This window comes from Moschus berezovskii, chromosome 7 (genome assembly GCF_049115385.1).
Source record: "Moschus berezovskii isolate FMDL1 chromosome 7, NW_MosBer_1.0, whole genome shotgun sequence".
NCBI lineage: Eukaryota > Metazoa > Chordata > Mammalia > Artiodactyla > Moschidae > Moschus > Moschus berezovskii.
The window spans coordinates 32,074,914-32,100,356 of record NC_142466.1 but is presented as its reverse complement, the minus strand read 5'-3'; the positions used below and the strand labels follow the sequence as shown (position 1 = coordinate 32,100,356).

Below are 25,443 nucleotides of genomic sequence, written 5' to 3'. Positions count from 1 at the left end.
CTCCAGTTTAAAATATGAGGATACAGGATCAGGTTTTAAAATTAGAAATGAACACTTGTAAATTCATTTTTCAATATGTCAAAATTCATGTATTTTTTTTCAAAGGCCAGATCCCCATGAATTAGCAAGTGACCAGCTTTTTCAGTATATTTTATTTGTTGAAAGTGGAAATTTTGATCCCCACATATTGGTGTTCAGATTTTAAACACATTTTTAAAAGATTGTCATTTGGGGGTGTTTGTAAATCAGTGCCTTAGATAGGACACAATCAGTAATTTTGTATCAAATTATGTGCTTTAAGATTCTGCTTTGTTTCTCTCTAGTGGACAACACAGTGGTTGGTATTCCCTATGGAAGCAGACATATTCGTCTTGTCTTAAAAGGACCTGATCACTTGTGTAAGTAAACTCAGCTGTTGACTTTTGGATATTGAGAATTTTAGTCATTATTGTTCTGTTCCCGCCCCCCCCCCCCACCCAGAAAAGATTAAGATTTAGGAATACAAATCTTAATTCTCTATCATAATGTGATATTTTGAGTACTTCTATTTCTGTTTCAGTTGCCTAGGAGATAGCAGAAACCTCTAACCACAGTCATCCTGAAAGATACAAAATTGATGCTTCCAATAGATTGTTCCTGAGTTAAGCACATGTTTATGATTTTGTGAGTGTTGTTTCTCTTTCTCTCTTCTTCCTCTTCAGTCAATCTCAGTCTTTTCCTTGCCTCACCTCTTGTGTTTCTTCTTTCCAACCTTCCCTCCCTCTTCTTCATTCTTTTAAATTTCTACTCTCGTGCTCCATTACTTCATCGATTCAGAGGAACATAGAAACTCCTCACAATCTTAACCCAATGGCATTTAAAGAGAACTATGGGGTCTAATTAAGCACACCAAGTAGAAAAGATAATGCAAGACCCTAACATCTTGAAGACAGATGTTGGAATTCAGGATTGAAGGGTAATCATAACCCCGAAGATCAAATGGTAGCAGGGTCCCACCAGAGCCTGGGCAAGAATTGATCTTTAGTCATGCCAAGCCAGCAGTACATAGCCACATCTTTTTTTTTTTTTTTTTTACCATGTAATGTTGTTTAGATGGAGACTTGTAAATCACAAGCAGAAAATTATAGGCTGCTTGTTTATAAACTCGGGAAAGAATAGGATAGGATATGCCAGCATTCTCTACAAACTTCACTTTCACTGAAAGTCTTCTCTTCAGTTGGTCCCTTGAGCATTTCTGATCTCCTCCGCTGTGACTGTTCCTAGCTTCCTCCAGAGCCATCTATCATCTTCTGCTCTCTCTTCCCTCCCACACACTTGCCTAAGAAGCCAATTTAGGTAGCAAGCATTATCTTTTGGCAATTGGATTATAAATGAAATCATTCCAGAAAGACAAACAAGAGGGAGACAAATTGGAGCCTGTGAAAGTTCAGAGAGCCTACTGAAGTCTTTCTAAAAATAAAAATAATTGCATTTCATGGGAAAGGTGGGATCTGAGAGGTCATGTGACATAAAGGAATAAGTAAGGTACAGTCCAGGCAAAGTCAAAAGATTCTGGGAAAGCACCTTATATGGATCCAAGTCCTTTTTTAACCCTGAACAACCCCCCAAAATATATTGTTCACATGTCCAAGGATGATATATGTTTGTACACTATTACCATTCAAATGATTTGTTTTTCCCCTTGAGAATTGGACAGAATTAACTGCTGGTGTAACAACCTCAGTCAAAAAAAAAGTATTTTTCTGTGCGATGAGAGGCTAAAATAAAAAGTCTAGACCAGTCCATCACCAAATGGGGGACTTACTCATTGCAGAAGAAGGGACCCACCCAAAGGAGTAGATGTAAGAGGAAAATTCATTTTTATAAATGTAATGGCATCCCAGACTTCCTAATTATATGATTACTAAGAAGCTGAAGAATTGGCTTTGTTTGGTTTAATTACTCTAGAGATTGGATAGGTGAAGCTTCAGGTGATAATCTTAAATGATGAAAAGCAAAACAGAATCTGCTTTTTCTGCCAACAGGCATACTATTGATAACATATGTAACACTAAGGAAGTTTTGGTATCTGGAATATAACTCAGTAAAATAAATGTGTGAATAAATGTTGCCCTGTTTTTCTTGCGGCCCTTTTATCCTTCAGTCCCAGAAGCTGGCCCAATATGAGTCCAGTTGTAAATATTTAGGGGGCTTCTCTAGTGACTCAGATGGTAAAGAATCTGCCTGCAATGCAGGAGACCCAGGTTCAATCCCTGAGTCAAAAAGATCCCCTGGAGAAGGGAATGACTACTCACTGCAGTATTCTTCCCTGCAGAATTGCAAAGAAAGAGGAGCCTAGCAGGCTACAGTCCATGGAATCGCAAAGAGCTGGACACAACTAAGTGACTAACACACACTCCAGGGCATGAGTAGATAGTCTGTCCAGGCTCGGACCATCTTTAGTCAGAAGTATCTTGGGAAAGATAGCTGGGAGGCCTGGTGATGAAATTGAATCAGATACTCAGGCTTAGATCTTCATGAGGTTTCCAAAACTGAGTTAATTTATGTCCTAGAGATCCCTCCACAAATTATCGAAGGCAGCTGGAGGAGGGAAGCCTAGGGAAAAGAGACACAGAGCTATTGCTTACCTCTGATGATAACCACTATGCTTCTCCCACTCCATGTTGTCTTCATGTGCCTTATATTCGTCTACGAGGTCCTCCCTGCACTGGGGCCTGGGTGGAAGGCCAGACCTACTTCCAGAGAAGTGCTGCTTGACTTCATCTGAGACCTGGGCATTACTTGGATACCATTTTCTACCCATTGCTATTCCTTCTAGTAGGAAACATGAAGCAGACAACATCTAGAGTAATTTAGTGTAACTATATTGGGTTTTTCCTTGCCTCCAGAGACATGAAAACTGTCCTTAACTCCAAAACCTCAATCTACAGAACATACAAGAGGGGAGTCATTCTGACTAAATGGCTAGGAGACCCAGATCCCTACCCTACCAGGGGTTGTTTCTGCTAAACAACCCCTGCCAAAAGCAAGGGTCTTTGTGCAAGTTTTAAAACCATTGTTAGACTTAGTCAATCCATGTTTCTAGTGGAGGTCATGGAATTCCGGTCGAGCTATTTCAAATCCTGAAAGATGATGCTATGAAAGTGCTGCACTCAATATGCCAGCAAATTTGGAAAACTCAGCAGTGGCCACAAGACTGGAAAAGGTCAGTTTTCATTCCAATCCCATAGAAAGGCAATGCCAAAGAATGCTCAAACTACCATACAATTGCACTCATCTCACACACTAGCAAAGTTAATGCTCAAATTTTTCCAAGCCAGGCTTCAACAGTACGTGAACCATGAACTTCCAGATGTTCAAGGTAGATTTAGAAAACGCAGAGGAACCAGAGATCAAATTGCCAACATCCACTGGATCATGGAAAAAGCAAGAGAGTTCCAGAAAAACATCTATTTCTACTTTATTGACTATGCCAAAGCCTTGACTGTGAGGATCACAGCAAACTGAGGAAAATTCTGAAAGAGATGGGAATACCAGACCACCTGACCTGACTCTTGAGAAATCTGTATGCAGGTCAGGAAGCAATGGTTAGAACTGGACATGGAACGACAGACTGGTTCCAAATAGGAAAAGGAGTGCGTCAAGGCTGTATATTGTCACCCTGCTTATTTAACTTCTATGCAGAGTACATCATGAGGAACGCTGGACTGGATAAAGTACAAGCTGGAATCAAGATTTCCAGGAGAAATATCAATAACCTCAGATATGCAGATGACACCACCCTCATGGCAGAAAGCAAAGAAGAACTAAAGAGCCTCTTGATGAAAGTAAAAGAGGAGAGTGAAAAAGTTGACTTAAAGCTCAACATTCAGAAAACAAAGATCATGGCATCTGGTCCCATCACTTCATGGCAAATAGATGGGGAAACAGTGGAAATAATGACAGACTTTATTTTTCTGGGCTCCAAAATCACTGCAGATGGTGACTGCAGCCATGAAATTAAAGATGCATACTCCTTGGAAGAAAAGTTATGACCAACCTAGACAGCGTATTAAAACGCAGAGACATTACGTTGCCAACAAAGGTCCTTCTAGCCAAAGCAATGATTTTTCCAGTAGTCATGTATGGATGTAAGAGTTGGACTACAAGGAAAGCTGAGCACTGAAGAATTTGATGCTTTTGAACTGTGGTTTTGGAGAAGACTCTTGAGAGTCCCTTATACTACAAGGAGATCCAACCAGTCCATCCTAAGGAAATCAGTCCTGGGTATTCATTGGAAGGACTGATGCTGAAGCTGAAACTCCAATACTTTGGCCACCTGATGCGAAGAACTGACTCATTGGAAAAGATTCTGATGTTGGGAAAGACTGAAGGCATGAGGAGAAGGGGATGACAGAGGATGAGATGGTTGGATGGCATCACCAACTCAATGGACATGAGTTTGAGTCAACTCCAGGGGTTGGTGATGGACAGTGAGGCCTGGCGTGCTGCAGTCCATGGGGTCACAAAGAGTTGAACACAACTGAGTGACTAAACTGTCTGAACTGAACCATGTTTCTTCATGCAGCAGGCAATCATTCTAAAATACTCAATCACGTGAGAATTTAACCTGCTTTGGGATATATATCAAAATTACCCTCCTCCCCAGCATGCTCTGATTTCCTAAAACAAAAGATGCTGCCTAGGCTTTGTCCCTGGGCAAATTCAGATTGGAATGCTCCAGGGATCCAGAAGTTCTTCTCTCCATCCTGAGTTCTTAAAGATGCCATATAAGTACACAGGACTGAATTTAAAAAGGATTTTACAAAGAAAAGAGAAGTAAAGAGGATAGTTAGTTCTCCGTCTTTAAGCCACTGTAGTTTTTTTTTTTTTTTTCCATTTTGAACAATAGTCCACGTGCAATAATTAATCAGAAAGTATCAATAACTGCAAGGTAACACTTGAATATCAAATTACCCAATGAGTGCTTAAGGAACTCAGAGAGGTACCCTGGGTCTCATAGAGAAAAAGGAAAACTACTGGGTAAATTCTAGACTGAGGGCTGTAAAGACTGAAGTCAATAAGATGTATAGGGAATGAGATGGTTTAGTCCAAAGAAAATGGTTGTGGTAAATTAGGGTACCCAAATGAAGTCATCCAGGGAATTAAAGATTTTTTGACAGGGAACTCTGAATTCTTGATTAATAAGTTTTAAAATAATTTCATTTGCTGCATCAATTCCTATGTGATCCAGCAGTGTCTATCTATTTTGTTTCTATCACATTTCAAATATGTCAGCCATATAAAGAATGATACTTCTCCCTGTTGTAGCTCTAGACCTTGTATGGGATGTGCTTACATGTGGTCTGTGGTAGCCCTGGGAACATCTTTCTTTCCTCTTCCTGTGTTTGATTATGTAGATCTGGAAACCAAAACCCTCCAGGGGGCTAAAGGTGAAAACAGTCTCAGCTCTACAGGCATCTTTCTTGTGGACAATTCTAGTGTGGACTTCCAGAAATTTCCAGACAAAGAGATACTGAGAATGGCTGGACCACTTACAGCAGATTTCATTGTCAAGGTGAGCCCATTTAGATACCTTGTTTTCAAGTCACATCTGAACTAGTATTATTTATAATCCCCTGAAGAAAGAGAGACTTTAGGCTTTGACATAGATTTGAAAAACTTGTTATTGAGAGAATGTTTAATTCAAGGGTGTTGAGCTACAGGTGTCGCAGTGGTAAAGAATCTGTCTGCCAATGAAAGAGACTCAGGAGACGTGGGTTTGATCCCTGGGTCAGGAATATCCCCTGGAGTAGGAAATGGCATCCCACTACAGTGTTCTTGCCTGGAAAATCACATGGACAGAGGATCCTGTTGAGCTACAGTCCTTGGGGTTACAAAGACTCAAATGCAACTGAGCAAGCATGAGCTACTTTATAAGAACATGCAATAAGAACATGGAATAATTTTAAGGTTCTAGGAAGGAAATATATACATACATATATACATTTATACATATTTGTGTATGTATAAGCTAGTAAAAAGACCTCCCCTCAAAAATCCAGCATATGATTAGTTCAGGGATATGTACCATTTTTAAAACAAACTAGGGTACAGTCATTGATTCATATAAGGTATCCTCAGTCAAAGAGAAACGCAAATTAATGAGCCATAGATTTGATCATGCTTCCAGTTGCAAGTTGTTTTTTTCCTCTTGTACTGGCAACAAGACCAAGTTGTTTCCTGCTATCAGAGCTTCCCTGCTCTTCAAGGTAATATGAAACACATTGCTGGAAGCAACATACACATTCTGTAGGGAAAATGTATATACTCAAAGAAATGTTTGGGAATCCCAATAAAATAAAACATATTTTCTTTCCTTCAGTAGGTCAGAAGGACTAGAAGGATTTCAGCTGTAAAGCTGTAAAACTTGTAATGTGTCCAGGACTCCATAAATTTTTCATCATGGGACCTGAAGCCAGAGGACCTGTGATTTAAGCCAAGGCTTGGTGACCCCATGGCAGCTGGAAGTAGGGATGCATTTAGGAAAATGTGATGGGCAATGAGGTTGCACAAAAGAAGGGTTCCAGAGTTCTGTCCTCTGTCTCCATCTGCGTGGCAACACTTTTTAATTCAGTCCAGATGCCAGCTACATGACCATGAACAAGCGCCCACAAACCATCAGAGATAGCTTACGATAGAAATGACATTTCAGGTAGTTAAATAATTTCAGTTTAACAAAACACAGTAAAAAATGAGAGCTATCTTAAGTTTTTGAAGCCCTTACACTGATTTACCTAGTGGCCTTGTAAGAGTTAATACACATACTGAAAATATAGAATTGAATTCAAGTAACATTATCCACACTGGAACAGTTCACAGAATTGTCAAATGCATTTCACATGGCCAGCTGCCTTCTGCACATCACCCACACGGACAATGAGCTCAATGTGTCCAAAATTGGACTTGTCTAGCCCCAGAAACCTACTTTATCTTCTTTATTTCTTGTGGAATGCCACACTGTTTACCCAGCCAAGTCAGAAACCTGTGATTCACACCATTTCCCTTCTCCTACACACCCCTAGTTAGACATTAAACTTCGTCAGCTCCACCTCCATGCCATCTCTCAAGACTGTTTCTTCTCCATTCTTGCCACCAGTCTCTTAATTTAGGTCCATGTGTTTCTCACCTGAGTTAATGTGATGGGCTCTGAATTAGTTTCTCAGCTGCTGAGCCATTGTCTATACTGCCTTCAGAGTGAGTTTTCTAAAAACCAGAGTGTTTCCCTGTTCACGATCCTGCACTGCCCCTCACTTCCACTCCTTGCTTTGGGACTAAAATGCAAAGCCATAGCCCAGCACGTGTAGCTCTCAATAATCTGGATTCTGGCTACCTTTCCCACCTCAGCTTTGAGCTTTCCTCTCCTGTTTCAGTCAACTGTATGACTGGCAAGTCCCCCAACATCTTGTACTCTTTACCTTCACGTAGTGCTGTGTCCTCCATCTGCAGTGTTCTTTTCTTCTTGCATTCTCTCCCCTAACTCATATCTGTACCTCAGGACTTTCCCCTTCCAGAAGCATTCTGTGACTCTACCCTAGATTCCAATTTATGTCACATCTCCCCTCTGTGTGTTCCTCAAATGCAGAATTATATCTTTCATAGCTCCATAAAGAGCCAAATAAGCACCAACAAGTGCTGGATGAATAAAGGACTTTCACCACATGGCAGTTGCTGAAGTGGGACAGAGGTGACATCTTTCTGAGGGAGTTGAGTGATATTCCTTAGCTCGGGCCGGTGACAAGCCAGGACCAAAGATCATGTCTCCTTACTTCTGTCTCCAACTCTTTTTAGTCTTCTGCGTTGCTTCTAAGAGGGCTTCCCTGATGGCTCAGGTGCTGAAGAATCCACCTGCAATGTGGGAGACTTGGGTTTGACCCCAGGGTCAGGAAGATACCCTGGAGAAGGGAATGGCTAAGAGGGTATATTTTTCCTCTCTGTGTATAAGTATATATTAAAGGAAAAATTAACTTTGGGGAACTTTGTGATAACTTCCTAGATCTTAGCAACCTGTGAATATCTTCTTTCAAAAACAGGCCAAGCTATCATTTTAGTGGTTTTTTTTTCATTATATCCTGTTTGGTGACCTAGCTCCAGGTTGCAAATGAGAGGAGATGAAACTTTCATTAGAAAAGATCAGAATCAAATAAATGTAAAATTAGTATAAAATAGATTATAATATTTAAAATCCTTTTACTCAAACTTGAAAATGAGCAAGATAATATAAGAAGATATAAATAAAAAGAAGAAAATTACTTTTATTCCCAGTGATTTATAATGAAGCAACCTTTTCTTCCTTAATTTTCCCCAGGGAATAGCTGGAAATGAAAGATTACCTTTTGCTTATTTATCATGTTTCATGATTTCGGTGCTTAAAAATTATATACACAGTTTATAATTCAGTTTTCAGTGTCATTCAAAGTATAATCTCTTTTGCATTATACACTTATTTAAGCAACAACTTCGTTTCTGAATGAAATACATCGGGGTCAGAATGGTTCTTTGTCCACATCTCCAAGGAAGTTTATTGCCAAAATACCATATTTGCTTTTTTAAAAGAAAAAGACTTTTTTGCATGAAAGAAAGATTTTTCTCACAGTGAGAATTGCTATATATAATTTTTTGGAATCTCTTTTTCTGGCCACGTTTACAAATGGACTAAGCACTCATCTCTCTTCCTAGGGAAGCCATGTCTTCCAAAAATTTGTAATTCATACATTGGCTGAACATTTTTGGCAATACTAATGTAGAGGGGTAAAAAGATAGATACTCTAGAATTGTGTATATTGTCCTGCTTACTGGAGGTGTGACCTTGAGTATGTTGTTTTACCTCCTGGAGCCTATTACTCATTTGAAAAATAGTAATAAAAATCTCTCCACATAGAGTCTTTGTAAGGAATTGAATGAGGTAGTGTGTTTAGGAGAAGGCAATGGCATCCCACTCCAGTACTCTTGCCTGGAAAATCCCATGGGCAGAGGAGCCTGGTGGGCTACAGTCCATGGGGTCTCTAAGAGTCAGACACAACTGAAGCAACTTCACTTTCACTTTACACTTTCATGCATTGGAGAAGGAAATGTCAACCCACTCCAGTGTTCTTGCCTGGAGAATCCCAGGGACAGGGGAGCCTGGTGGGCTGCCATCTATGGGGTCACACAGAGTTGGACACGACTGAAGCGACGCAGCAGCAGCAGTGTGTATAAAAGCAAGTAGAACTGAATGACTTCATTCCATCTTTTCAAATGCTTTAACTTCTGGTCAAAGTATTTACAATACTCTCTCCACACCATGGCATGCAACCACTTCTCTGAAGATGGTCCGAGGTTGATTGATTTACAAGTGGTATATACCCAGAAACAGTTTGGCAGGTGTAGCTATAAGACAAATGGATGTTCAGTTCAGTTCAGTTCAGTTCAGTCGCTCAGTCGTGTCCGACTCTCCGCGACCCCATGAATCACAGCATGCCAGGCCTCCCTGTCCATCACCAACTCCCGGAGTACACTCAAACTCATGTCCACAGAATCGGTGACGCCATCCAGCCATCTCATTCTCCGTCGTCCCCTTCTCCTCCCGCCCCCAACCTTTCCCAGCATTAGAGTCTTTTCCAGTGAGTCAACTCGTCGCATGAGGTGGCCAAAGTATTGCAGTTTCAGCTTTAGCATCAGTCCCTCCAATGAACATCCAGGATTGATCTCCTTTAGAATGGACTGGTTGGATCTCCTTGCAGTATAAGGGACTCTCAAGAGTCTTCTCCAACACCACATAGGCACACCTATAATCACATTAATTGTTGAGGATGATTGGCTATTGGCTAGATAATTATCTAGCTTAGCGTCCCTTTCTTCCCCTACCAGGCTATCTTTTCAGAAGCTACAGACCCAGTAAAAGATAAGGACCTTCCCAGATAGAAGAGGGGTTTTTTTAGTCATAGTCCTTTCTTTTTCTGGAGAAGGCAATGGCACCCCACTCCAGTAGTCTTGCCTGGAAAATCCCATGGATGGAGGAGCATGGTAGGCTGCAGTCCACGGGGTCGTACAGAGTCGGACACGACTGAGCGACTTCACTTTCACTTTTCCCTTTCATGCATTGGAGAAGGAAATGGCAACCCACTCCAGTGTTCTTGCCTGGAGAATCCCAGGGACGGGGGAGCCTGGTGGGCTGCTGTCTGTGGGGTTGCACAGAGTCAAACACGACTGAAATGACTTAGCAGCAGCAGCATTCTTTTTCAGAACATTGAACTTAGCTCTTCTTGTGAAAGCAGCTAAGGCATATTTATAAATATTCTGTTTGAACCATTTTTAAAATTTAAGAAAGCCATATTAGTGGAAGAAAAAAGTGATGAGTGAGTACTTAAGCCATCAAAGTAGCCAAAATACACTGCAGAATGGGCTTCCCAGATGGCACTAGTAGTAAAGAACCCACCTGCCAATGCAGGAGACATAAGAGACGTGGGTTCATCCCCTGGGTTGGGAAGATCCCCTGGTGGAAGGAATGACAACCCACTCCAGTATTCTTGCTCCTCATGGACAGAGGAGCCTGTTGGGCTGTGGTCCGTATGGTCACAGAGTCAGACACAGCTGAAGCGACTTAGCACACACACGCAGGCACTTCAGAATAGTAACCAATCATCATACTCAGAACTAAGAACAAGAACACTGATTCACAATTCATATACTGACAACTAAAGAGGATAATTTCCTAGAGAGGATAATTTTCTAAATGCATTACATTTTCTTAGTTGGGGAATTTGATTAGGAAGATTGATAGCCTAATTTTTGCCTAAGTACTCTAAGGAATAGAAAGCTGGTGGTTTCTATTTGCAAAGTTAGGATATTTAAGCAGAAATGACACCTTCATATTTCTTTCTGGACAGACTTGAGCATGAAAGTGAAAGTTGCTCAGTCGTGTCTGACTCTTTGCAACCCCATGGACTATACACTGCATGGAATTCTCCAGGCCAGAATACTGGAGTGGGTAGCCATTCCCTTCTCCAGGGGATCTTCCCAACCCAGGGATTGAACCCAGGTCTCCCACATTGCAGTCAGATTCTTTACCAGCTGAGCCGTAAGGGAAGCCCAAAAATACTGGATTGGTAGCATATCCCTTCTCCAGCAGATCTTCCTGACCCAGGAATCAAACCGGGATCTCCTGCATTGTTTTTATGAAAGGTGAAACAATAGGTGGGGCTCCAAAGCAGAAATCACATACACAAATTTATGAGAGTTCACTTCACGAAGTAAGTTTACAGAACTTTCATGTGTATTCTTCTTTAAGGAGATACTTCATGCATGGGGCAGCTTGATTTTGAAATATGGTATCTGCCCTTTCCTAGTTCATGATGCAGTTTGAGAGAAAAAACACTGAATAGGAATTTTGAAATGGTGATGACTATAATTAAGTACCAAAATAAAATGAACCGATAGTAAAAGCTACAGATACTTGCTCTAAGCTAATGTGATAAAGATAGACTTTGTGAAATTTGGGCAGCCTGTGAATCTCAGGTAGGATTGAAATCATTTCCTTTCTCTCATGGAGGCTGAACTTTGGCAAATGTTTAAATACAGATAGATTTCACCCTACCACCCATCTCTAGATGGCCACCCCATACCTGTCTACCTATATTCATACAAAGGGAAAAACATTTTTGTAAGCCAAACATTCTAGACAGAAAAAGACTAAATTAACTATGGGTGGGGGGGGAAAGGAGCATGTAATAAATAGTGATTCATTTTCCTACCCAACCTTTACAGGTAGTGATTCCTCCAGTAAATATGCTCCTTTACGCCAGTCAATTCCAGGATTTTAAAACTGAGCTAATTATGGTACACTGCATTTCTTGTTGAGTTCCCCACCTTGTTTTACCAATGGTACAGCTAGGTTGAAGACAGAGTCAGAGAACCAACTCCTCACCTCTCTCTGACACTGAGAGTGGCAGGCCCCTGTCCAGTCCTAGCTTCTCTGGCTCCGCTCTGCTCAGTTCTTCTCTGCCCTCCTTCTCCATCTGAACACTGAGTCTAGCCTTCCATTAGACCTTAGTTTGCCCTGCCTCAGCGTCTTAGTCCTGACACATTGCTTCCACCTCTTTGTTCCTTAGCCAACATCACAGTTATTTCCAAAGAAGCATCTCTGATCCACTACCCTACTCAAGTACTCTGGGCAGTAAATCCATAACCAACATCTCTCATGCAACTCTGAGCCAAGGGCCTGTGGGCTGAACTGTTAGCTATATCTCCCAGTACTGAGGTCTGGCATTCTAGGAGGACTAGAGAACACTATATAGGAAGTGTAAAAACAAAGTTGGGTGCTAACATTTTTTTTTCATTATTTTTACTGAATAAACTCGAATCTTAGCATTTCCAACTGTTAAAACAGTGGAAAAATTGAGTCTATGTTTTATTCCAATAATAACTAGCATTTTTATAAGCCCTTTCTGCTACTATCCTGTTTAAAGCGATAGCTTTCATAGGAGGGCAGAAAGTACTATTGGACAGGGGCTATGTTGTAACAGTCTGCTTCTTTTTATGAATTTTATCAACATAATCAATTTTATCAACATTTTATCAACAAGAAATGATTGGCAACATCTTCAAGAAAACGGCAAGATGTGTATAAAAAGGTAACCTTTATTGAATGCCTTTGTGCTGTACTTAGTTGCTCATTTGTGTCCAACTCTTTGTGACCCATGGACTGTAGCCCTCCAGGCTTCTCTGTCCATGGGGATTCTCCAGGCAAGAATACTGGAGTGGGTTGCAATGCCCTCCTCCAGGGGCTCTTCCCAACCCAGGGATAGAACCCATATCTCCCACATTGCAGGCAGATCCTTTACCATCTGAGCCACCAGGGAAGCCCAAATGCTTCAGTCTACTATATTTTAATTTGGGGATGTTCTGGCAGTTTGTGCTAAGTCGCCTCAGTCGTGTCCAGCTCTTTGCAACACCATGTACTGTAGCCTGCCAGGCTCCTCTGTCCGTAGGATTCTCCAGGCAAGAATACTGGAGTTGGTTGCAATGCCCACCTCTAGAGGATCTTCCTGTTCCAAGGATCAAAACTGCATCTCTTATGTCTCCTGCATTGGTAGGGGGGTTCTTTACCACTTGTGCCACCAAATTCTCAAGAAGCTGTAATGCTTCCAAGAATTTGTCACAAATAATAGTTTGCAATTCTGAAAATGCTTGAAAGGACCATATTCAGGATCATTCATTGGTTGGTTTATTCATACATTCATTCAGCAATTATTTGAATACCTGCTGTGTGCCAGTGCCCGTGGATGATGCTGAAGAAAGATGAATGATACTTGCCTTTGCAGAGATTACAAAATGTGGAAGAGAAAGGCAATAGGATGACAACTATATCAATATGAAGTATTTGTAGCCACCTAAGTGACTATTTTGGGGGGCTCCAAAATCACTTTAGATAGTGATTACAGCCAAGAAATTAAAAGACACTTATACCTTGGAAGGAAATTTATGACCAACCTAGACAGCATATTAAAAAGCAGAGATATTACTTTGTCAACAAAGGTCCGTCTAGTCAAGGCTGTGGTTTTTCCAGTAGTCATGTATGGATGTGAGAGTTGGACTATAAAGAAAGCTGAACACTGAAGAATTGATGCTTTTGAATTGTGGTGTTGGAGTAGACTCTTGAGAGTCCCTTGGACTGCAAGGAGATCCAACCAGTCCATCCTAAAGGAGATCAGTCCTGGGTGTTCATTGGAAGAACTGATGTTGAAGCTGAAACTCCAATACTTTGGCCACCTGATATGAAGGGCTGACTCAATGGGAAAGACCCTGATTCTGGGAAAGATTGAGGGCAAGAGGAAAAGGGGATGACAGAGGATGAAATGGTTGGATGGCATCGCCAACTCAATGGAGATGAGTTTGGGTGGACTCTGGAAGTTGGTGATGGACAGGGAGGCCTGGCGTGCTGTGATTCATGGGGTTGCAAAGAGTTGGACATGACTAAGCGACTGAACTGACTGATTGAAGTGCCATAAGAAAGATCTTATTATCGTGGCATATTCTTGAAAGCCCACAAAAGCATTTTAAAATATTTTTACAGTTTCTTGAGGATTTGCTATCACTGTCTACTACCAGAACAGCCCAAAATTAAAATACAGTAGACAGAGGCATTTAAGAAACAGATTCACCTCTTTTCCATTTTATTCCTTTCCTAGACATACTGATTTATTTCCACCATTTCCAAACCCTCCTAAGTCATGACACCCCTAGCTGCCCTGAGAAGAGGTGACGAAGTTGAGCCCTACTGTGGCTCCCAGCTCGTGGGTCTGCCCACAGCTCCCTTTTGTCCGCCTCTCCTTATGCCAGAGCAACAACTCAACTGCAGGCAAGGTGGGTGAGAGCCCCGTGACTGACTGCCTGCTCCCCTGCTGGCCTTCTGGGGCAAAATTTTCTACTACATCCAAAAGAGATAGGAACCCAGCTGAGGAACATACCGAGGTTCACAAATTACCCATTTCCCAAATGAGAAGGGAAAGTATGGCATTTCCTAGTATGAAGAGCCTATGTGTACTTGATGTGTTTCTGTAATCTCTCCTTGATTTTCACATGGACTTAAAGCTCAGCAATTATCCATATACACATTTGTACTGCCCTGCAGCTCTATCATGACACCATGGTCAGTTCCTATGAAAAGTGACCAGTTTTTGTCTTCTCCTTGACTTCCAGTATGAGAAGTCATTAAATTGAGTTAGAAACACTGAATCATGGTAATTATAGGAGAAGAAACTTGGTTCAGAACATTCTTCTTCCTTATTAACTTGAAGAGGTCAAAATTAAATACACCAGATGGTTTAGTTTCCTAAACAAATTTCTAATGTGTCAAAATGACTGTTTCAATGTATACTTGAGAACCAAAATCTAATGTTGAGGATTTAGGGTTTATAAAGCTCTAGACCTAATGATAAAGAGTCCCGGTAGCCCAGAATTATTAAACCCAAGAAAAAGGAGCAATTTGTTTCATCTCTGTAAGCAACAATTCAGTTCAGTTCAGTCGCTCAGTCATGTCCGACTCTGCGACCCCATGAATCGCAGCACGCCAGGCCTCCCTGTTCATCACCAACTCTCGGAGTTCACTTAAACTCATGTCCATCGAGGCAGTGATGCCATCCAGCCATCTCATCCTCTGTCGTCCCCTTCTCCTCCAGCCCCCAATCCTTCCAGCATCAGAGTCTTTTCCAGTGAATCAACTCTTTGCATGAGGTGGCCAAAGTAGCAAAATTAGGTCATCAAAATCAGATTTTCAGTCAGCCTCGTCTTTTTATTTAAAATATTTTTTTCTACCCTAAAATGTAAATGTAAAATTAAGAAGATATTGAGAAGGATTACAAGGATACCACTAAAGATGAAGGTTCATATCTTCACAAGGCTAATAGGATTGCTTGATACGATGAAGAGAATGGCAGATTTAGAGCCAAGCAGAAAGTGAAAGTGAAGTCGCTCAGTCATGTCCAACTCTTTGCAACCCCATGGATTGTAGTCTACCAGGCTCCTCCATCCGTGGGATTCTCCAGGCAGGAGTACTGGAGTGGGTTGCCGTTTCCTTCTCCAGGAGATCTTCCCAACCCAGGGATCGAACCTGGGTCTCTCGCATTGCAGGCAGACACTTTACCATCTGAGCCACCAGGGGAGCCAAGCAGACCTGCCTACAAATCCCTGCTCTTCTGTTTCCTTGATGTGTAGCCTTAAACTACTCAGTTCACCTCTAGGAGCCTCATTTTCATTGCAATGTAAATGTGGAAGGAAAGACAGAGTAGTTTTAAGATTCTATTTAAGGTAAATAAAATGTCCCTTCTTGGCCTTTAGGCTAAGATCAAGTGTATGTGTGTGTGTGTGGAGTTGGGGAGGGTGGTGGTGAGGCTTCCTTGCTGATTCAGTGGTAAAGAATCTTCAGCCAATACAGAAGACGCATGTTTGATCCCTGCCAATTCAAGAGCTGCAGATTTGACCCCTGAGTCAGGAAGATCCCCTGGAGTGGATTGTCATTTCCTCCTACCCTGGAGTAGGAGGAAATGGCAATCCACTCCAGTATTCTTGCCTGGAAAATTCCATGGACAGAGGAGCCTCACGGCCTACAGTCCATAGGGTCACCAAGTCAGACACAAATGAGGGACTGAGCACGCACACACAAGATGTTCCCTGCACACAGTTAAGAATGTAGCGCTGGTTGTTGTGGTAGTTGTAGCTGTTATTATTAAAAACCAAATGGCAGCTATTGAGAGGGGAGAAGCAGGATGCTTTCAGGGTGAAAGGAACCAAGCAAGATTATGAGATCTGGATGCACCATCTATTTGAAATAAGACATCCATGTTCTTTCCAGTGTCTTTTCGTATCTAGGCAGAGAATCTCCACATTTATGGTCACTGTCCATCATTTTCTTTGAACTCACTGAGAACAATATTCTTTCTAAGCTGCTGGGATTTTTTCCCCTTCACCATGGTGTTTATTTACTAACACTGTCTCTGGACCCTAAAACTCCTTGTCATTCATGAGGTGGACATGAGGTGCTTTTATTGGTATTTCCCAGGGAGCTAAAAAAGGACCTGATCCATTTTTTTTGCTTCTTAAAACAGACCAGACAGAGAAGGCAATGGCAAGCCACTCCAGTACTCTTGCCTGGAAAATCCCATGGATGGAGGAGCCTGATGGTCTGCAGTCCATGGGGTCGCTAAGGGTCGGACACAACTGAGAGACTTCACTTTCACTTTTCACTTTCCACATTGGAGAAGGAAATGGCAACCCACTCCAGTGTTCTTGCCTGGAGAATCCCAGGGACGGGGGAGCCTGGTGGGCTTCCGTCTCTGGGGTCACACAGAGTCAGACACGACTGAAGTGACTTAGCAGCAGCAGCAGCAAACAGACCAGAAGATAAGCCTGGACACTGTAGATGTCATAGAACAAGTTTTATTTGGGTGTTACATTTCTCCTCATTTTGATCCCCACCCCCCAACACACCCAGGGTTCCCAGGTGGCTCAGTGGTAAAGAATCCACCTGCCAATGCAGGAGACACAGGAGATGCAGGTTCAGTCCCTGGGTCGAGAAGATCCTCTGGAGGAGGAAATGGCAACCCACACCAGTGTTCTTGCCTGAAAAATCACACGGACAGAAGAGCCTGACAGGCTACAATCCATGGGGTCGCAAAGAGTCAGACATGACTGAGTGACTGGAACACACACACACACACTCCTAGACTTAGTTTAATTTCTAGCATCCTTAAAGGGACCTTAGCAAAATAATCTCTCTCTCTCCACATCTAAACAAACCTTCTGGCCTTTTCATTTTTTTATGGAGCTTGTGTTCAAATGAAGTCCTCTTCTAATACCTTTCCAGCATGATAATCACACATCCCAAGAGAGCTAAAAGTTTTTGTGACCTGGGGGAAGAAAAAAAGCTTTCCAAAGACTGTGATTAATACTCCCTAAACAAGCAATTAGATATCCTGTATCTGACACATAAGACTGAAAAATACTAATCTGTAGGCCATGCTCCCCTTCTGTGAAAGACACGGTATTGCTTCAGCTGTTTTTGCTTTAAAGTAGGGAATCATATCACTGTTTATTCTAATTAGGAAAGACTGGGATGCTCCATGGTCAGAATCCTAGCATAATGTGAGATATTCTATAGCCTTCCTCTCATCTTTGCCCTTTGCAATGCTTCCAGATTTTCTGAGGAACATCTCATATTCTCATCCCAGTGCCAAAATCTGATATAGAGGTTAGCACCTGTTCCTTGTTTCTTTGTACCCTAGGTGTTTAATCGTTTCTAAACTCAGTAGCAAAAAATAAAATAAGGCTATCTTAAAAAAAAAAAAAAAGCTGAAGCCCAAATCCATCAGTTTCTCCTAGGTTAAGGGCAGTTGGAACAATGCTAAGCTTGAAAACATTAGCAAAGACTTACGGGACCTGAATTTGTGGACTGTTGCTTCTCTAACTGCAGCAATGGAGTTGGAGTAATAGGTGGTCCTCCACGCTGTCCATGGAACTTCCTTTAGTATAAGAAATAGCCCAAACTTTGCCTTTGCCCAACTGTTCAAATATTGTATGTCATTTGTCTTTGTAAAAGCAATGCGTTGTTCCTGTTGGATACTTTTCCTTCTCTTTCAGTTTGACTTTGTTTCCTCAACCTTGTACTTTTAAACTATTAAAGAATTATTAATAGTTTGAAAGAATTGCCTCAATTCCCCTCTTTTAAAAAACAAAAGAACTACAATTTCCATAAACACGTGTTTTATTTAAATAAATGCTTTTCTAATGTAAGTTGGTACATTTCAAAATTTGACTTCTGGACTCTCTACATTTGAATTGCCTACATCTCTGGGCTTGAACTCAGGAATTTGCATTTCGGTGAGCTTCCCTTTGGTAACTTTGCACATTAAGATCTATCAATCACTCAATTGCCAGGAAATTCCCAGTATGTCTCAGAGTGAGAGGAGCTACTTAATTTCTTTAGCTCTTTATTTCTCTTGACCAGTGACAGTACCTTTAGTTTTTTTGAAGCAGATTGCATTTATAATTTTCTTAGAACAAATTATCTGTTTCTGAACCTACATTGAAAAATTCATATAATTTTACCTGTGTACCAACGAGGGTGAGGGAGTCAGTGGCTTGGGATACAGTCTTGCTAGAATCACACGTTGAGACCTTGTTCTGTGGCCGCAGAACTGAAGTGATGATAGTGATGGTTTCTGCAAGGACCATTTGCTGGTTAGATGGTAAGATGGGTGATGCTGCTATTGCTCCTTCTCTCCCAGTCTCTGACACAACCTGAGACCATCATCACTACCACACATCCTTGTCCAAGTAAAGGAGCCCAGAGGGCACCCCTCCATCACACTAGTTCCTCTGCTTTGCCGTTGTCTCCTGCAGATCCGCAGCTCGGGGCCCGAGAACAGTACAGTCCAGTTCATCTTCTATCAGCCTATCATCCACCGATGGAGGGAGACGGACTTCTTTCCTTGCTCAGCAACCTGTGGAGGAGGTAATGCTGTTCACTTAGTCTAGAAGCTCTTGACATCCACGAGGGGAAGACTCATCTGCTTTAAGAATAGAGTTGCTTTAGCATATGCAAGTGCTGTGTGGACCAGATTCTTTCTTCTCAGTGGGGCCAAATCCTAAAGCCTTCCCATAAGGTAGATGCCCCATGCATGTTTTCTGGCTGTTGAGTCCCATCAGAGGAAATAGTCTTTCCTTCTTTCCTTGATTCATTAAAGTTCAGAACAAGCAATATCATAGCCTGGCAACAACTTAGTGTGGAGGCAATTTTGTTCATCTGAGAATAAACTGTTCCTCTGGCTGAATGAATTTATCTATTCTGGAAATAGGTGAAAACTGTCAGGTCTTTTGCATAACACGATGTATCCAAGAAGAATCAGAGATTAACTTAAAGAAAATAGTTTATTACTAGGGGGAAAAATCACTGCGCTGTAGACTTAGGCTTAGTTATTTTTCAGCTCTACCCCATCATCCGTGCAATAAAAGGAATGCCACTTGCCTTATTTATACTTTAAAACACAGTGACTTCTGAAAAGTCACTATATGAATTCCCATCTCTGCTCCATCATGTCTGTAACATGAACAGCATTTTGTGTTACTGGAAAAGGCCCCCTCCCCACCTCTTTTCTTTAATGATTACTTAAAGTTCTATATAATAATTTATTTTGATTATTTTATAATAATTTATTTAACTATATACTTACAGAAGGTCATTCATTTAAACTTTTCTTTTATAATGTAATGAATAGCTTAATACCTAAGTATTTTTCTCCCTTCAAATTATTTCCTTGGACTAAACTCATAAGAGTTTCAGAATTTTTGTGGCTATTGGCATATGTTACCAGAATTCTTTCCAGAAGGATAATCAGCAGTCTATGAATATTTTAGTTTCATTGCCAAGTGAGCCAGTATTTGTGGAGTACCTTTTTGAAAATTTTGGTAATTTAACGGTTATAAAATTGTATGTCTATTCCTTTAAAAATGAGCACATGAAATAAATTCTAGCTCCATCTTCATGAAAGCCTGTTAATTGGCACTGTTTAAGTAACTAATCCACACATGTATAACTGTATTATTTTGACAAGAAAAAAGGATAGTACCTCAAAATGGAGACAAATGACTATCCATTAATTCTCATAAAACTATAAGAACATATAAGTCATCTTCAGCTGTGTTACCTATGTCTAAATAATGTGAACAGTTGAAAATGAGCTTTTATAAAGCAGTGTTAGATTTTACCTTAAAAACAGTGCTTTCCCTTGGTTGTTACATAATTATTAATTCAGCATTTTAAACATTTCAATAAAATAATGTTTCTAGTCCCTCTGTCTGTGCTACATAGAAAATTACTTTAAGAAGAAAGTGCCAATTACTTTGATGTTTATGGGAATATGTTGTTTTGATACACCTGTTAATGACTAACACAGGAAGCAGTTTCAAAAAAAGAAACCTAAGAAATTATTTTTCTTTTTTTTTTTTTATAAAAACCATGTTTTGAGAGAACAGCAGTTCAATAATAGGCCTGTTGTGACAGTTTCACATAAGGCTGCTGTTGGAGTGCAATTACAGTAAACTTGATAATGGCTTGCTATATAATGAGGCAATTGATGTTAGATCAATATATAAGTCAAACACTTTGGGCTTTATTTTCCTCACGTCTAAGTGAAGAAGTAGAACCAGCAGCAGTTCACAAATGTGTTGAGCTCTCAAACCCTTTCTTCAAAGGAAATCATATTAGGAAGCCAGATAAAGGAACATTGCTCAGAGATCTGAAGGATGTAGAAACCAGCCTCTGGTAGCTCATATAGTAAAGAATCTGCCTGCAGTGCAGGAGACCCAGGTTCGATCCCTGGGTCGGGAAGATCCCCGGGAGGAGGGAATGGCAACCCACTCAAGTAATCTTGCCTGGAGAATTCCATGGACAGAGGAGCCTGGCTGGCTATACAGCCCATGGGATCACAGAGAGTCGGACACAATTGAGCAACTAACACTTCCCTCACACTTCATGGACCGTAGTTTGAAAATCTCTGAGGAAATGATCTCTGAATTCCTTTATATGTTTCGAATTCCAGATTCAACTAGTTGAATATTTTGCTAAGTCTTAAGAATTGCTACATCAAATATCTTGTGAAATTTTAGAAAACACAATTACCTGACCGTTTTGGTCCTTCATTTCATTTTTGTTCTAACTTTTCATTTCACACACTCTAGAAGAGCTTCCCAGCTGCATTTTTAAGCTGACAAATTATGGTTTTTAAAAATCATAATCTCACAGTCAGTGTTTACTTACTGCTTGTGCCCACATTTTACTACATGATAAAATTCTATCCTTAAGTAGAAATGGTTTTCTGGAAACCTTATAAAATGATTAGCTTGTCATCAGATTATCTGCTTGAAGTATAATGTAATTGAAAAACAGAAGTATATTTACTTTTATAAAATATCGTTTTGCTTTTTGATTTTCTTATGAGACAAAAAATTAAGTGGAACATGTGTTTTTAGCCATTACTTTCCATACTTTTCATCCTTACAGTAAAATTGTTAAAAGCTCTTTATTTAGGTCTTTAATGAACAATTAATTTTTGTGGGTGGTCTGAGAACACAGCCTCAAGTCAGGAAATCTGGTTTATAAGTCTCCCTCTGATTTCCTGAAATCTTTTGCAAGACTTTTAGCCACTTTTAGCCACTCTAAATCTGACTTTCTAACACATATTTAACAACAACAGTATTCAACCGCTGTCCAGGGGGAATATATTTTGGAGCTGATGAGAGACTGATACGAAAGCCCTAACTTTAAAAAAATACTCTATGTACGTTTATTTTCACACCAAGAATCTAAGTCTTCATCACCTTACCACCAGAAATTCACAGGACAAAAAAAGAGGCAGGTAGGAAAAGTAATACATATAATGAGTAGAATTCAGTATTATTCAGCAGCACAATTTCTTTTTTTTTAAAAAAAAAGAGGATTTCTCGAAACAATGGAAATTTGCACATGTAAATCAAGAAATATTAACTACACAGTTAGAAATGGCAAAGGATTTTGAAACAAAAATTAAACAGGAGGAAGTTTTTGGTTTTGTTTTGGTTGTATAGGAAAACTTGAGATTTCATGATGGCTACTGTTTAGATCTTAATCATCAATTTACATCCATTCAATCCATTCAGGTTGAATTTAGGCAAAGGAAATCACGTGTTTCCAGACAGGTAGCTGATTCTATATTATGGGTCACCACTGACCAAGAGGAACAGTATTGGGATTAATTTTTTTTTAATTTGGGAGTTTATTCACCCTGATGCCCCAAGTACAAGGGAGGCAGTTTTGCATCCTTACATGAGATGGTTTGTAAATAAATATCTTTTGGATACAGAATTCTATGTTGGACTTTTAGATTATATAAAGCAAATTAATAAAAATAGTTCTTACAGTAGTCTTATAGCTTTACCCTTATGCAGTTCAAACCCTATGGTATCATTTAATTATTAAAAGTTGAGTGGAAAAACAGCATTTGAGACCTGTATAAAATTAACGAGCCTTCCATTTATCTCTCTTTGGTCCTGGAAATGACTGGAGCACTGGGAAAGAATTTTCATTAATATGAGATGGACAAAATAGCCTAAGGGAATGCACTGATTGATGCATATACTGAAACTTGCCCGAATGGCTTGATACCACAGGTTACCAGCTAACATCGGCTGAGTGTTACGACCTCCGGAGCAACCGCGTGGTTGCTGACCAGTACTGCCAGTACTACCCCGAGAACGTCAAACCCAAGCCAAAGCTTCAGGAGTGCAACCTGGACCCTTGTCCAGCCAGGTCAGTCACATTCACCAGTTTGTGTACTGTAAACATAAACCAAGTTCAAATAAGCCTCTTGAGTTAAAAGCGTTTAGTTTAAACTAAGTAGGTGCTGCTGCCCAGTTTCCGTTCTTAGTCATGGGGTATTAGGACCCATGCCTCTTACTCTTGCTGCTGTAGAATGCCACCTCGGGGTCCCTGGGTTTCCATTGGTAGAGCTGCAGGTAAAGCACTCCGCAGAGACATTTTCTCTCCTGATTTCATTTCAGTCTGGTTACTTGTTTCTACTCTTAACAAACGCGATGGTACAGTGTTCTCAGGATCCTTTGAGATGGTCAGAGCAGACCATATTTCAGGGTCACAGTTAACCCATTTTAGCCTGAGAGAACAGTTTTTAACTCAGCCTTTGTTGAATAGAAAGCAGGGTTTATTTCTAATAGATTTTTTTAAAGGTCTTTTTAATTAGAAGCCCTAAAGAAATACTTGACACTTTCCACATATGTTTACTTTGGGGAAACCATAGTTGGCCCTCAGTTATTTGCAGATCAAGAATCAGACTGATGAATGAAATATTTCAGATGATAAGTAGTCATAGAGTATAAGTCAGGAATCTTTTCATGGTGAACCTTTGCCTTTTTAATTTCAACACTTCCTGGTAATTCTCGTTAATATGGCTTACTCATCCTCAACAAGTGGGAGAGGATGTCTGAAAACTCTTCTCCTACAAAACTCATCATGTAGACAAGAAGATAGAGAATCCTTTCCTAGAGCTTTGGATTTCTGAGGAACACCTCAGTTATTTTTTTTTAAATCATAGCTTACTAATTATATATTCATAAAATTTGAATAGGTAAACTACTACATGAGCCAAGTGGATGAAAATTACTCTGCCTTTGTATTGTAGGCAATTTGAGTTTTTGTTTTCTGCTGTTAATTTTCTAAAGTATATTTTCTTGTATTCTTTCTGCCTCACATTCAGAAATTCTAAATTCTACATGTGATATGAAATTTCTAATATTAATTTACTCATAGAAATCTTATTATCTAGCTGGTAAAAGTGAACTCAAAATTACAGATTTTCATTAAAGAAATAGAAGAATAGATATTTTATAAGTATATAATTTAGGTGAAGTTTAATTTTGCTTCATATTCCACCAGAAAATTATATTTTAAAGATTGGATATGGTATAAAAACTAAATGAGGTGTGAAAATTTTGCTTGGACCTCTTTATTTTGGAAATATTAAGGATATGAGTTATTTTTAGCCAAGATAATTCTAACTCATGCAATTCAACCCTAGTTTAAAGTTTTCTACTTATTATATGCATCATTATCCATATCTATACCAGGAGGAACAGTGAGTGAAAAGCATAATTAGCTCAATTCAAACAGGTTGACTTAGCCATAGAGAGATTTTGAAGCTGTTGTATATAGTGCCAAGAAAACTTATGTGTGTATTTCTAGGAGAAATGAAGGATTCCCTTCCCATAATTGCATGTAAAGCTTTTCCCCTCTACTCAAAAAAAACTTCAGTGAAGAGATGGTCATGAAAAACAGCTGTGAAATAAAAGCACTTTTTAACAATTTTAAGAAACATGTTTATAGTCAGAAAAAAATCTACTCTTTTTTTCTGGCTTGTGATTTTTACCCATCTTCTGTCGGAGTAATATTTTTGGCCTATTTCTTATTATTCAAGAGCAAAAGGCCATTCTGCATTGAAGGAATTTTGTAAAACTGATGCTTTTTCTATGTCTGTGTTATTTTAAAACATCTAATACAGCACATGTATAAATGTTGGGACAGGTGGCTATTAAAAAGACAGAGAAAGAAGTGGGAAAAGGAGAAAGGAAAAATAAGAAGTGAATGTCAGGATGCTGCTTTTTTTTTACAGAGGTAATTAAACAAAGCTGTAAAAATTAAGACTGAGCAGAAAGAGAAGTTTAAGAGGAAACTGCTTTAGGAAATGTAGATACTCTAGTCTGAAGGTAAGATAGTGCACAATTGCTATGAAATTCATTCAACTCTTTTACACACCTGGGATCAGAGCAACCTTTCTGAATTTCGAGAGAAAATAAGAAGTGATAGTCTGAGAAAAGGAGTTAAAGAAACTCAATAAAGTAAGTCTGCCTTCCCATCAGACATAGCAGAATCAAGTACTCAAGAAACTGTTATCTAACTATAGATTTAACTGTCTAATAGTGACATTAAGGGCTTCCCTGGTGTCTCAGAGGGTAAAGAATCTGCCTGTAATGTGGGAGACCCAGGTTCAATCCCTGGTTTTTGAAGATCACCTAATGAAGGGAATGACTACCTACTTCAGGCATTCTTGCCTGGAGAATCCCATGGATTTTCCCATGGACAGAGCAACCTGGCAGGTTACAGTCCCTGGGGTCGCAAAGAGTCAGACAGGACTGAGCAACTAACACTTTCACTTTTCTGGTGACATTAAACCAACTCCTTTGTTGGTGACAATAAACTAACCCCTTTGTGTCCAAACTTAGAAGCCCCTAAAAGGGAAAACACAAGATGTATTTAGGATAGATAAAGTTACATATTTTGGAATTTCAAAAGAAACTTATTATTCATTGAAATAGTTCTTTACT

At 40.0% G+C, this 25,443-nt stretch overlaps 1 protein-coding gene across 1 annotated transcript in view; it reads left to right on the top strand.

Moving 5' to 3' along the window:
* Positions 1-25,443, top strand: part of ADAMTSL1 (ADAMTS like 1) — a 529,587-nt gene that overhangs the window by 234,046 nt on the left and 270,098 nt on the right. Inside the window, exons 6-9 of the mRNA XM_088837881.1 lie at positions 324-398; positions 5,400-5,557; positions 18,916-19,027; positions 22,720-22,858. Of these exons, the coding sequence (XP_088694007.1) occupies positions 324-398; positions 5,400-5,557; positions 18,916-19,027; positions 22,720-22,858 (484 nt within the window). The remainder of the gene's footprint in view (positions 1-323; positions 399-5,399; positions 5,558-18,915; positions 19,028-22,719; positions 22,859-25,443) is intronic.